This window comes from Pseudopipra pipra, chromosome 1, assembly GCF_036250125.1.
Source record: "Pseudopipra pipra isolate bDixPip1 chromosome 1, bDixPip1.hap1, whole genome shotgun sequence".
Lineage (NCBI taxonomy): Eukaryota > Metazoa > Chordata > Aves > Passeriformes > Pipridae > Pseudopipra > Pseudopipra pipra.
Genome location: NC_087549.1, coordinates 107426411 through 107439844, shown reverse-complemented (window position 1 = coordinate 107439844; position 13434 = coordinate 107426411). Strand labels below are relative to the sequence as shown.

Genomic DNA, 13434 nt, shown 5'->3' with positions numbered 1-13434 from the left:
CTGCTCACTCACTCCCCCATCCTCCTTCTTCTCCCCCCTGTGGTAGTGGGCTGGAGAGGAGAATTGGAGGCACAAAAGGTAAGTGTCACGAGCTAAGAACAATTTACTGGAAACAGCAAGGAAATAAGAAAAAGAATAGTAACAGCAACAATATTAATAAAAGGGGGTACAAGAGAGGCTCACCACCCGGAAACAGGCAATACGCGAACTGCCTCTACATCACCCTGACCCAGAAAATGACATGAGGTGGCACAGAATAACCTTCTGGTCCTAGCCATGTCCCCTTCTGGCTACTGCAAAAATTAATCCTGTCCTTGCTGGAACCAGGACAATTTTGATATCCAATTACCACGACTTTTTCTAAGAACTGGGAATCCAAATCCTTTAGGTAACTGTGGAAGCTGAAAATTATATTGTCACAAGCAAGAAAAAGGTCTTGAGAGAATCTTGCACATCATAAGGAAGTTTTTTCAAATGATGCTGTATTTCCTCAAGGTAAGTAACAAAGTTCTCCTTGAAAGCATCAATTCTTATTTGCAGGAGTTGGAATAGCATTCTTTCTGTACTCAAAAGGTGGGAGCAAGTCTGCATTCAACACCAAAGAGTTAGTCATTAGAAGCAGTCAAGGGTTCCCCTTGAGGTCTCCTCCAGCTTCAAGGTTTTTAGGTTAAAAAACCATTCAAGAAAAAAGTTCAGGCTAATTCCACCCCATTCCAATTTAGCTTTCATTTAACATGAAAGGCAGCTTCAAAGGGCAGAAGCCCTTAGTTTGAAGTTCCCCCTCAGCTAGCAGAAACTTATCAGCTCCCTTATCCATCCTGTCAACCACTTGAGCAAGCCCATCAAGAACGTCAAGTGGCCTGTCAAAAGTGAGAAGCAAGTGAGAATGAAGCTGTAGATTGCCACCAGAGAGACACAGGCCAAAGGTGATTTGTTAGGTTTGCCCTTTGCCCACACTGCCCCACTGAGGGCTCTGCTGTTCTGGCTCCCAACTGCATGCAGGTCAGGACACACCTGTGCCTCTTTCCTCTATTTCTGTCATTCTTTTTCCTTGTGTTTCTCTTCTAACTTTCCTATTCTTCTCCTTGGTCCCTTTCTTGCTCACCAGTTTCGCTTTTGGTTTTACTTGCCAGTTTTGGTTTTCATAGGTACTTTGAGAGAATACTTTTGTTTGCGTCTTTTATTTTGTTTTTTTAAATTGGGTCATTGTCCAAGGAAACCTATGGAAGTGCCAAACAGAAGAGATGAGCCATTAACAGGGGTGAACACAACACTTTCTTCTGCTGTTAAATACAATCCACAGAGCAAAAGATGTTGGTAAAGTCAGACAAAGACAATAATTCTAAGTCACTAAGGAAGTAAATTGATTTAAACTAATTTTAGTAAGTTTCTTCATATGCTCCTTAGCAGGTTGCCTTAGCAAATAAGACATTCTGGGCTTGACTTTGTATCGCTTGCACTCAGTTAAAAAACAGTTGTAGAATTTTCTTTGCCACGAAAAGATAACAATAATTATCACCATCATAATCTATCTAGACTGCAAGATTGGAGAAAAAACAAACAAACAAACAAAAAACCCAATGCCAGTCCAAAAACCAGATCAATTATACTATTTTTTCTTATAATAGCATTCAGTATTTTTAATGACCAAAACTGAGCTTTAGTATCAAATGTATCTAATGCTCTTTTCATAGTTCATTCTTCTGTCACTTTTGGCAACAAAAGTAAATTTGAACGTTCCTTTGGTGGTAACAATTTTCTAACCAAATTTTCTAACCACTCTGCTAAAGTGAAGATATCTTTCCCATATATTATATTAATTCCATTACTGCTTCTGATACTATTTTAGTGAAGTAACTGATATCTTTTGAACCTGTACAAACGTATTTTAACTCATAATAAGTTCTGAGTTCAGTCTGTTTTGAAAATGCTTTGTAAAGAAGTATGATGTGGTTTTGGGGTTTTTTTCCACAGTAAATTAAAAGGGTTAAATCAGTAACAAAACCTTTTTTCTGAAGTCTGTTAAATTTCTTTACCTAAAGAGCACTACCATGTTTCTACTGCTTTTGTGCATCTCCTACATATAAGAAAAGAAAGATATGTTGCAAATGGTGGAAAGATCTGCTTCAAACCCACATAACTCAACTGCAAGATTCAGGGGTCCAGGGCACAATTTGATAAACTTAGTAGATATCATCTTAATTTCAAATTGTAAACTAACTCGTTTCTGTTCTTCACATACCACCAGAGGAAAGATTTCAGAGCTGGTGTTTTTATCCTAGAAACAAGGCATTATTCATATTAGTTTACATTAAATCAAAATACTATTTTTTTCTTTAATTGCATGGTATCTGCACAGGGAGGTCACATATCTGAGCAAGCAATTTCTTGTGTAATAAGCCTAATACTGTTTTGATCTCAATTCTCTCCAATTGATTTCCACAGAAGCTGGGCCACATTCTGCAGCTACAAACATTTATAGTTTGAAATAGCGCTTTAATCCCATTTTCATGTACCTTTTTGTGGAAAAAAAAGAAGAAAAGAAAAACCCAAACCACAACTCACCTCAAAAACTTAAACTGATATAGAACAGATAGCATTGATTACAAATTTACCTTTTTAATGAATGCCACAGAGAATGTATCCCACGATACAATCCCATGATCCATCAGCTCAACAAATGCAGTCAGTGTAAAGGACAACATATCTCCAAAGCTGCAAGAGACAGGAGTCATGACAACATTTACCAGTAATGCAGCAGGGCAATGACTGAGGGAATAAAGCAGCAGGAAGCTTTCAGAAAGGCAGGAAAATGAAGCCAATTACGGACTAAGAGGTAGCAGAAGAGCAAGAGAGGCCGTGCAACAGACAGTCTTAAAAGCAATTTAACATGGACAAGAATAGTCACCTGGAAGAAAGCAATTTTGTAAGGGAACTAATCCCCAGGAGAACACTGCATGCAAGATTCAAAAAAAAATCAGACAGTCCAAATTAAACTTTTCTTATAAATTCAGAGATTTAGATCTAATAGAAGAAAAGAAGTAAACTTTTCCCTTAGCACTTATGAAATCCTCCTAATTGAAGGCAATATAGAGGTGCCATGTTTTGGTACCTCTGTGGCAAGTAGATTGGCAGAAAGTTAGAGCATTTTTTATTCCTCCTCTCACAAGGAAGCAAATATATTTTAAACACGCACCAGAAGAGATTATATATCTTAAACAGCAATTTTTCTGACCGTTAATGCCTTGATTTCTTTCTTTAAACATGAAGATGCATCTCCTTTTCTTTATCTATGTGCAACCACATCAAGTGAATTGCAAAGCTCCCATAGTTTATCCAGGTATGCACCTAAATTGTTTAGGGTTTGCAGGCCACCACTCTGCATTTTACCCCAGCAAATTTAAGATTCAATGGACCTTTGTATGAACTCAAGTAAATTAAAAATGGGTTTAAACTCAACATAGATAATATGCTCTAACCTGACTAGCTACACAGGAATCTTTTTTGTTAAAAAACAGCTTTTAAAGATTAGCTTCATTTCTATGTGTAGTCAGGGTACTGAAGAGTCAGCAGCCACAATGATTTCAATGAAGCCCTTCAGTGAGTTAGCTACTCAATACAAACAGCAGCTCACAAAGCCTGAAAGGGAGCGGAGTATTACCTTTCAGGGCATACAGACCGCCTTCAAGGTACTCTGCCACTAAGCCATTAACAAGTAAAAGCATAAAATCAAACAGCATGAATAGTCCCAGTGATTTTAATGCAACAGATAACCTAATGAAAAGACAAAATAAAAAAAAAACCCTCCTTCAGATTGGAACTGCGAAGCTCAGGATGTTGAAAACCTGAGTCAGGTACTAAAGCCATAGTTAATCAATGTAATTGGTGTTCCTTACTCTGTGATTTGCTATCCTACTGTCCTGCATAAACCCAACACAAATAAGTGAACATCCATTCAGTGCAGAGGAATAAGGCAGAAAAACCAGTTTTAATGTAGCAACTCTAATAGCTGGATTTGATTTAATCTGGCATTTAGAGATTTTTGATGGTGAGATGCAGCTTTTAGTGGTCCCTTCATTTAAGAAAGGAGCTCTTGTTCATCACATCTCCCAAGATGCCCTCCACTGAAAAAAACCTTGCCATTCTTGACATTTTGTGAGTAAACCCCCCCAAAAAAACCAAAACACCTTTCCCTTCCACAGTAAGTAAGGGTATACACAATGGCTTTGATTATTTATGACAAAATGAAAAACTGCATCGAAGAGTAAATGAGAAAAATAGTGTCTCTAAAACAATCTGTTGTAATTCCACAAGGAATACTTTGTTCAGAAAAGAAATTATCTGTAAGTTTTTGGGTTTGTTTTGGGGAGTAAGGGGTTTTATTTGTTTCTTTATTTTGCTTTTTTTTAATATTGCAAATAATTTAAGAATTACATTAGATTAAAAATGTTATCATTAGCATTTCAAATAACCAAGGACTTAATAACAGAGACGACAATAAGACTCTGCAGGAAATTTAATCAGCTCCAGTCCTGTCATGTTCCCCAATCCATTCCTTTTGCATAAAGTGGTTATTTATGAACTCACAAATAAAACAGCACTCCTAGGAAAGGCTTCCTTCTAAAAGCTTGCACCAAATTCTAATGCATCTTCATGACAGAATACTTCCACAAATACATGGAATGTTGATATTATAAGAATATAGAGTAAATTAAATTCAAATAAAAAAAATTTAAAAATTAAAAAGATAGGCCAAATAGGTTGAAAAGTAGATTAAAATATCTCTCCCAGCATTAAACTAAGCAGATAATTTCTCTCTGTTGAAGTTTCTCATATATTGTTTTAAAATTTAGTCAGTTAACCTGTATTTAGTACATGAATGCTCTTCTATAAACTAATTGTACATGAAAGCTAATCTCCATCAACAATAAATACAGTTGAGAGGGATGACTTAAACTACATTAAACCTGTGCATGGATATTCATCTTCAGAACAGCAGTGGCTGGAATGGAAGGGAATTAAACTAACCTGGATTCAACAGTCTCATTCAGTCTTCTCAACAAAACTACTGATCAAACCTGTCTGATTAATACTGATTAATTCAGGCTCCTCCACAACTTTGGAGGGAGAACTGGGTTAATGGAGATGGCAATACTGGGTTTAATGTATAAACCTGGTTTGAGCAGATCTGACAATGACACAATCGTTTGGGATCCAGAAGGTGAAAGTACTTTTCAACTTAAAATGATCAGACACCCTACCAGGTGTCATTCCAGTGACTCAGCCCCAAATAATTAAGGAGTGAAGAGGTGAAACACTGGGACTAATCAAGCAGCAAGTAATACTCCAGGTCTATGTATTATGCAGCACCACACATACATACTATACACTTTTAAAATATATAGCTATACACAGGTACCTGCACACACATGTATATTCTAAGTGGCATGGCAAAAGTCAAAAGCCAGGCTTAAAGGATAAGCATTAAGAATAGCACAGCTAAAGATGAAAGCAATTTCAGGGTGACTAGAGCAAGATAAGGATTAAAGCATCTGGAGGGGGAAGTGAGGGGTATTGATTCATTGTTAAGTGGTAAAACACAAGCAGATAGGTAGAAATAGACTTTCAAGCAATTCATTTCAAAACACACACACACAGACGCACTCATACTATTAAGAGCAGCAGACAGCATAGATGCTAGAAATTTCAGGGGAATCAAAGCTTGCTCATAAAAGTAGTAATCTTGGCAAAAACATGGTAGGAGCTGTTTAACTCAAAGTCTCAGTAAGTATTTTAGCCATACGAAAAGTCTGAAAACTAATGGCGCTTCCTTCTTCATAAAATCTTTTCAGACTAATCCACAGCACAAGGCACAACAGTTCTGTAAATATCAAACCCTTGCTGCTCTGGTAAAATGACTTAATAGTTTGAAGATAATTCCTGATGAAGGTGTTTTTTAATGCTTGTCACAGCAGCAAAGGGGAAAAACAATCACAAAGATGCACTGTGTAATTGCAATTTCGTATCTCACTAACACTGACATCTTAATGATCAGTGCTCTCAGGCAAGAGAGCCCTCCTGAATGCTGTTCAGGGCTCTGGCTTTTAGGTGAGGACACCTCAGACTGGGACAGCAGATGAAGTTTCACCATTCTTTGCTAACTCCCCACTTCTTACCACCGTTGTAGCTGGTCATGAAGCATCTCTTCACCCATAGCAGCTCTTGGCAAAAGCCTCTTAGCAGCAGAAAGCTGTGGTTTGGAATGCCATCAGCTGTCCCAGCATGAGCCATTCCAGTGTGGATGGATGGCCATGCTCTAACGCACAGCCTGTGGCACCTCAACCTCTCTGACAAGCCTGACTGAAGAGTAAGTCAACAGTTGCACTTTATGTCTCGAGGCTTTAGAGAAATAGTCAAAGCTTGTTAATTTACATTCCTAAGAATTCTCTGCATTCTTACCTTAGGACTCTGTGCAGGAAAAAAAAAAACCAAAAACCTCCACATATTTTCGTACTAGTTTTTCTTTCCTAAAAATAAAAATGACAGGAATGTACATGTGACCCTGATTACTACACCTGTCTCTCACATGCCTTTCTAGTATCATTTCCATGTGCTAAACCATCTTTTTATCCTGTGTGCTTATTTTGAAAGATGCCTAGAGCAATTTGGATTTCTTATCAAAATAAATTAATGGCATTTTAGCACCCAAATCCCCTAGGTGTTTTTTTTTTAAAAAAAAAATCTCAATCCATTTACACACATACCAAAATGAAGATTTTATTGCTATTATGGAGAGGGGAATATTCAGCTGTTCAAATTATTATGTAAATCAAGACAATTAGTCAGGCTTAACTGTCATCAGGTAAAATAAACAAACAAAAAAGGTATACAAGCTTTTAGCAAGCTAGATGGAGTGTCTAATGTTTTACATGAAAAGAGCTGCATAGTAGAACCTGGAAATTAACTGTTGCCTGTCTGTCACAACCAGAATACAGTGAACAGCCCATTAAGATGAGAAGCCAAAGACTATGCAACTTTAGGCAAACCACTTCTTATGGGCAAAACAGAATCAAAGCTGAGCTTAATCGTGCAAAGGGAAGGCAGCAAAGAAAAATCTTTAACGGGGCAGGAGGTAACAAGAGAGTAGCAGCCTACTACTAAATGCAGGAGTTAAGGTAGCGGTAACTTTCATTCCCTTATCTGTGCTTGCAGCCCCTAATACTGGGCAGCCGAAAAGCCTGACATCATTGAGGTCAACATCAAAGAGTAGGAACAGCTTCTTAAATTGGAGCTGTCAAGGATAAATGACCATGAATAAAGTTAAACAGGGGAGCAGAATATATCTAATCATCACAAGACAAGGGTTCTGGAAAAGCCATGGGGGCAAAAATCTAAGTCTAAAAAGAAGACTGATGATGTAGCAGGTTGCTCTGCCAGCACGGTGTGAACAAGTACCTTTTACGTTGCTATAGATCCTTTTCACTGCTTCTACACTGCTTTGTTTATTCAAAGCAACCTTTCCAAGGGTAAAGCTAAGCCACTGTCAAATCAAACTAGGAGCAATTCGCACCTACTTGGTACTTAGTGCAGCTGAAAATGATGGAACAATCTGCATAGTTGCTGCCCTATATTTTTAGATGATTACTGGAAATGCACTTAACCGCTACACTGCAACTGACACAGATTTCTTTTTCATCGAGCTAAGCACTAGTGAAATATTTCTTTGTGGTAGTTTCAGTGCGTTCATTAGAAGGGATCAGCCTCACTGATTTAAAACGACTTGCATTTCAAAAACCTGAAATACCCGTGTAACCCTAGTATCAAGACTTCTCTAAGACTGAAAGCTAATTCAGATTAAAGAAAACAAGGTGTGAATTTTAAACATAACTGTAACTATTCTTGAATAAATCCAGGTGCAGATTATGGAATATGGCTAAATCCACTTAAACGTACATTAAGCGTAGGAAACTAGCCCAGAGGAACTATTACACACTGAAGATGTGATTAGAATTACCTTTTCTCTCATTCCCCCATCTTTTAATTTCCTGGTTTTGTTCATTTCATAGTAACTTCATTAAATGGACTACTTTTCTTAAAAGACAAGGAACGACTAAACAGGAAAGACAGCACTCACCAATCAGCTTGGTTTGACTACAACTCAGAACTGCAATGCAAAAGTCAATTAATAGAGCTGTCTCATGGGATTTTTTTTTAATTCCACTATCAGACACAATGGGATAAATAAAATCCCAAACAAAATGGAAACACCTACAGCTGAAAAGACAGAGAAAGTCACATTTTAGCCGAATTTCCTTCAGTGCAGAAAGCAATTAAACGAGGCCCTTATGTCAAAATCAGGTTTTAATTAAGCCAGGCTAGCATGTGCAAGCTACCAGAGTAAAATGATATATTGTCACTTTATGATGTCATCCTGTAATCCCAAGTAACTTTTCTTTTTTTAAATTAGGATTTGGTTTCTTTAAGCTTCTTAGTCAAGAAGACAGCAGGTGGAGGCTGGAAAGCATTATAGTTTAGTTCAGTATATCAAGCTCTGAGGGGTTTTTTTAAAGTTCTTGTTTCACTGAATCTTTTCCCATTAACACATGGTCAGAAAATAGTCAGGATGTTCAATAACTGCACTCATAAAGCACTAGTGTATACAGTTTACTTTCAAAACATATGAACAGGCCAGCTTCCAGAACTATTTTCACATCCTGACCAATGGCTCTGGTATCTTTTTCAGCACAAGTCCGAAACTCAATACTTTCCATTATAATTGTATCATCCCACATACTAATGCTGGAATTCAACATATTGAACTGTGTACCCCAATGTAAACTGAAGTTTCTACTGGCACTATTTAACTTCCAAAGTTAAATTCCTGGCTGCAAGGGCACACTGCCAGCTCATAGTCAATTTGTCATCCACCACGCTTCCAGTTCCTTCTCTGGAGAGCCGCTCTCTAGTAAGTCAGTGCCCAACCTGTTCTGGTATTTGAGGTTATTTCTCCCCAGGTGCAGGAACTTGCCTTTGTAGAACCTCACTAGGGTTTCTCTCTGCCCAATTCTCCAGCTTATCAAGGTCCTGCTGAATGGCAGCACAGCCTTCAGGTGTAATTCTGCCAAGGTAATGCTTCAGGTTGATGATGCCAAGAATTCCATAAGCCTCATGCCACTTCCATAATTTTCCTCATAATCTAAGCTTTTCTATTATGAATTGGGTTACTTTGTACTATGTTGAGAAGGTGAACTCAGAAGAAGGATTTAAATTTCCTGCCAAATTCATTCTTACTGTATAATTTATTTATTAGGCAATGATTTAAAAATAAACGTTTCAGAACTTGGTTTACAGTAGATCTGTAAAAGTATGATTCAGAATGGGTTTGGACGGGGAACTGCATTTCCACATGATAAATCACATCGAGCTCTCAGAGTGACAGACACATGCTTAATTGATTATTCTTTTGCTTCCTTGGGTTTTATACTTGAGATGTCAAATTTGCAAGCCAATCAAGATATTAGAAATCTCTTGGGATTCCAATTATCAAAGCCTGTGCTTAACTTCAAGCACACAGAAGAATTCCATTCCAAATCATCAGGGAAATAAGCAGGCTTTTGAACTTTCCAATATGATGCCCTTTACTATACTACAGGTTTCCTTTATGCAGGTATCTGCAACTAGCATTACCTGGGACCAATAAATAAAAGGAATTCAAACTGGCACAATGACTCTTACTTTCATCTCACTAACATCAACCATTAAAATTGCCAACTATCAACCACATAAGCCAGTCAAATTCAAGAGGGGAATTGGGGAAGGCGGGGAAATTATTTGTTTGCTGAAATCAAAAAAGGAAACAAAGTAAAAGCCTTATTTCAGAAATAGTAAAAGCCCTTGCAGAAGTTACAGAAATGAAACACTCATTCCACAGGCAAAGCAAAAAAGGCTTCATCAGAAAATTTTAACGGGCATCAAAGAGCAGAAAACAGAGAAAGTTGAAGACTTGCGGAATGAATATGCACAGTTATATTTACATATAAAGATTAGCACAAGGGCCTGAACTCAGTCATGCAAAAGAAGAGGTAGTATGCAAGGTGATGATCTAATCAAGTTCTTACCAGGGCTTCATTATCTTCTGCAATTTCTGATATCGTCTGCAAAATTAAAACTTGCATGTGAGGAAAAACACTTTAAAACATCTGTACTCTGTTTACTGCATATACAACCCCCCATCCTTGATTCATAAAATTCACAGACATACAATAAGAGGCAGTACATTACTAACAATTTGCTGTGAACAGAAACAATTCAGTAACTGGTAAAGAACATTCAAAATTAATTTCAAATATTTGTTTGGAATATTTGTGTTAACTTCTGTTAGGAAAAAAGCATATCTAGACATCCTAAATTATTTAAGTATTTGTGTAAAAAGCCCTTGGTACAAAACAATAAAGATTCACACATCAAGCATTTTCTGTCCTGTTGTTATGATATGATAATGTCCATTGCCGGGAGAACTCATTTACTTGTAGTCTCCATTACTAATACTGATGTCAGAGTCATCAGCATCATTGAAAGTTGTGTAGCTAGGACCAAGATAAAACAAAATCATGACCTTCTTAAGTCAGGGACAAGTTTCCTGTTGGCTTCAAAGAGGGGCAAAGAATTTACCCTGGGATTTTAACAACAGAGTTGCAATTACCCAATAACTCCAAACCACCTTGCACCAGCTTAATGAATACACATAAATACACTTCAGCAAGGTTATTTCAACAGAACGTGTAGACTGATCCATAGCTCTTTTGTTCTTAAAATTCACACACGGATGGACATGCCTAGCCCCAAGGTGCTGAATCCACCCATCGAGAAAGACAATAACGAGTTTAAGAATGTTACTTACTGACTCAGATTCTAAGAGGCCAGTACTATATTCAAGAAACTGAAAGCCAAGTATTAAGGGGAGGAAGGGGTAGAGGGCAAATAATAAGTGCATTTAAAAGCTGTAGCCCACTAATTGCAACTTGCAATTTATCCTCCCGCTAATAACTGGCTTCAGAACTGCTGATTATGCTTCTAAGCAAGCTGAAGAAAAAGAGTATCAATGCAAAAATGGCATCAAACATAAATAACTTCTTTTTAAAACACAAACATAAAAAAGGGATATAGAAAGAAATAATTAAAAAAAAATCCATCTCTCCTATGTAACCCCATCTTCTGTCTCCTAAATCTATTTCACAGTTTTATTTCAGAGGGTTGGCTGCAGTTCCACACTGGGCAGACTAGTGTTCAAAAGGAGAACACAGAGGTCCCTCTTTCCTCCCTTCACCTTCTCACCAGATCTCCCCCTTTGCACTTGCTGTCACAGCAAGATGCACAGCAGTGCCATTCAGCTCACAAGAGCTCTAGGACTCCAAGCTCTCCAACCACTAATTCAGTTCTCTCCCAGAACACGGCTAGATAGTTTGGTTTTTTTCCTTTTAGGTACAGCAGTAACTCCTCCCACCTTACATTTTCTTCTTTTCAAGAAGGACCAGTCTCAGGGAGGGCAGCTTTTGGGCTGGCTTGCGTAACCATCAGTGGAGAAAACGGAAAGAGTACATCACAGGAACAGTGGTTTAAAATCCTTCACTGCTAGCTTTGAGCTGCAATGCTCGTGCCTGAAGATAGTATTGGCACAGTTTACCATGTATCCAAACACAGACTGGGCTACAGCCTAACTCAAATTAGAAAAGTGACACGATTTTCTTCTTGTATTTTGTGGCTTTGGTTCTTTTATGCTACAACAGCTATTTGTGCAGCCAGTAAAAATTAACAAATAAAAAGCATCCTGATTATCAGACAGTCCTAAAAAGTGGGGGAAAATACCCTCAACATGCTTTTATGAGCAGTAAAGTTCAAAGCATTTTCCATAGTAGGAGATTCCAGCTTCAGCAGAATGTCACTCCTGTGCTTCTGCAGATGCAATACTTCCTTGCTGTGGCAGACTGCTAAGCCACCAAAAAACAATCACCACCACAAATGGGTTTTGTCATCTCTCAAATGTGCATGGATCCTTGTAACCTTCTGCAGCATGTTAGCCAAACTTCATAGCACTCTACTGAGGCCAGTTTTAAAACAGCTGCTTTTCATCCAGGTACTGACTTCAGCTAAGCAGCAAGTAAAATTGGTGCTGTGTTTGTCTGATAGAGAAACAAGTGTGGTGTTTGCCAACTGGTAGCACTTCAAAGGACAGACTGGGTTTTGTAGGAGGTTTTCCCCATAGGCTATAATCAGGAGCATTTTCTCCATGACTGAGACATGGATTAAAAAGTCTGAGGCCTAGAACAACACATTTAGACAGCAACTCTCTTAGCATTTACAGAACTCTTATCTATCATGAGTTAACTGGCAATCAGTTAACTTGATGTCAGAAGATGTGCGGAGTAAAATAAAAATAAATTTAGTATAATGTGCAGAAATAACTGAATTATATGACTTTTCTGGTGAAGTAATACAAAGAAAACTTTTACTCCAGAGCAAAGATAACCACCGTACTAAACCAAATAATTTCTACTGATCTCTGTTGCTTTGGTGTGATTAAAGCAGGAATCAATCTAGGAAATCAGATGTTGCAGTAACACAGGACAGCATGACTATGATAGACTTTTACCAATGAAGATGTGGAGGCTGTTCTCTAAAGGAGTGTATGCTATTTTCATCCATCATCAAAACAAAACGTAACAGAGAAAGACCTGGCACGAGCAGGAGTTCCTCTCATGTTCACCCGCAGACCATGCAAAAGTCACTGCTGAAGGAGTAGCCAAGCTAACTCTTCCAGCAAGTCAGCCTGGAAAGGAACTAAGTACAGTCTGCCACCTCCATCAGCCTTCCTCTTTCTATATATACATAACTGTTGCTTCTTCCAGAGGTCTGACTCTGTGGTAGCAACCAAACAGTTCCATAAAAGCCTTCTTGGTGAGTTACCACAGGTATGGTCAAAACTGCTGAAAGCCTTACTGATCTAGACACTGTAATTAGCTCAATACTTATATTTATCTTTTTTTTTTTTTTTTTAAGAAACCATCCCTCAATTGCACTTGCACAAATGGGAACAAAACCACGGCCAAAGAACAAACGCTATGAGGGTAAATTAAATAGCAGTTGTGAAAGGTTGAGATTCTACAGTGGTGAAAGACAAAAACAGACAGCAATTTTTATACAGGGAGAAATCTCAACAGAAATGCCAGCATAATGCAAAATAAACATGAATGACAAATTACTGGGTTAGACATTTTGCTACCATGATATGTTCCCGGTTTGGCCTCAAAGGAACTTTGTGATACTTCCAATCGAATTCCAAGGAGCAGCAGTTCTTTTTGGAATTCCCCCGAGACATAGAGACTTACTGCTTGCTCAAATACTGCAGGTAAAATCCCGAGCAGCTTCCAATGGAAC

General features: G+C 38.0%; 1 protein-coding gene across 1 annotated transcript in view; it reads right to left on the bottom strand.

The window, feature by feature from the left end:
- The window catches only part of ELMO1 (engulfment and cell motility 1), a 316924-nt gene that overhangs the window by 203891 nt on the left and 99599 nt on the right, over nt 1-13434 (bottom strand). The window contains exons 8-9 of the mRNA XM_064669895.1: nt 10119-10154; nt 2616-2715 (exon numbers count right to left, since the gene is read on the bottom strand). Coding sequence (XP_064525965.1) covers nt 2616-2715; nt 10119-10154 — 136 coding nt within the window. The remainder of the gene's footprint in view (nt 1-2615; nt 2716-10118; nt 10155-13434) is intronic.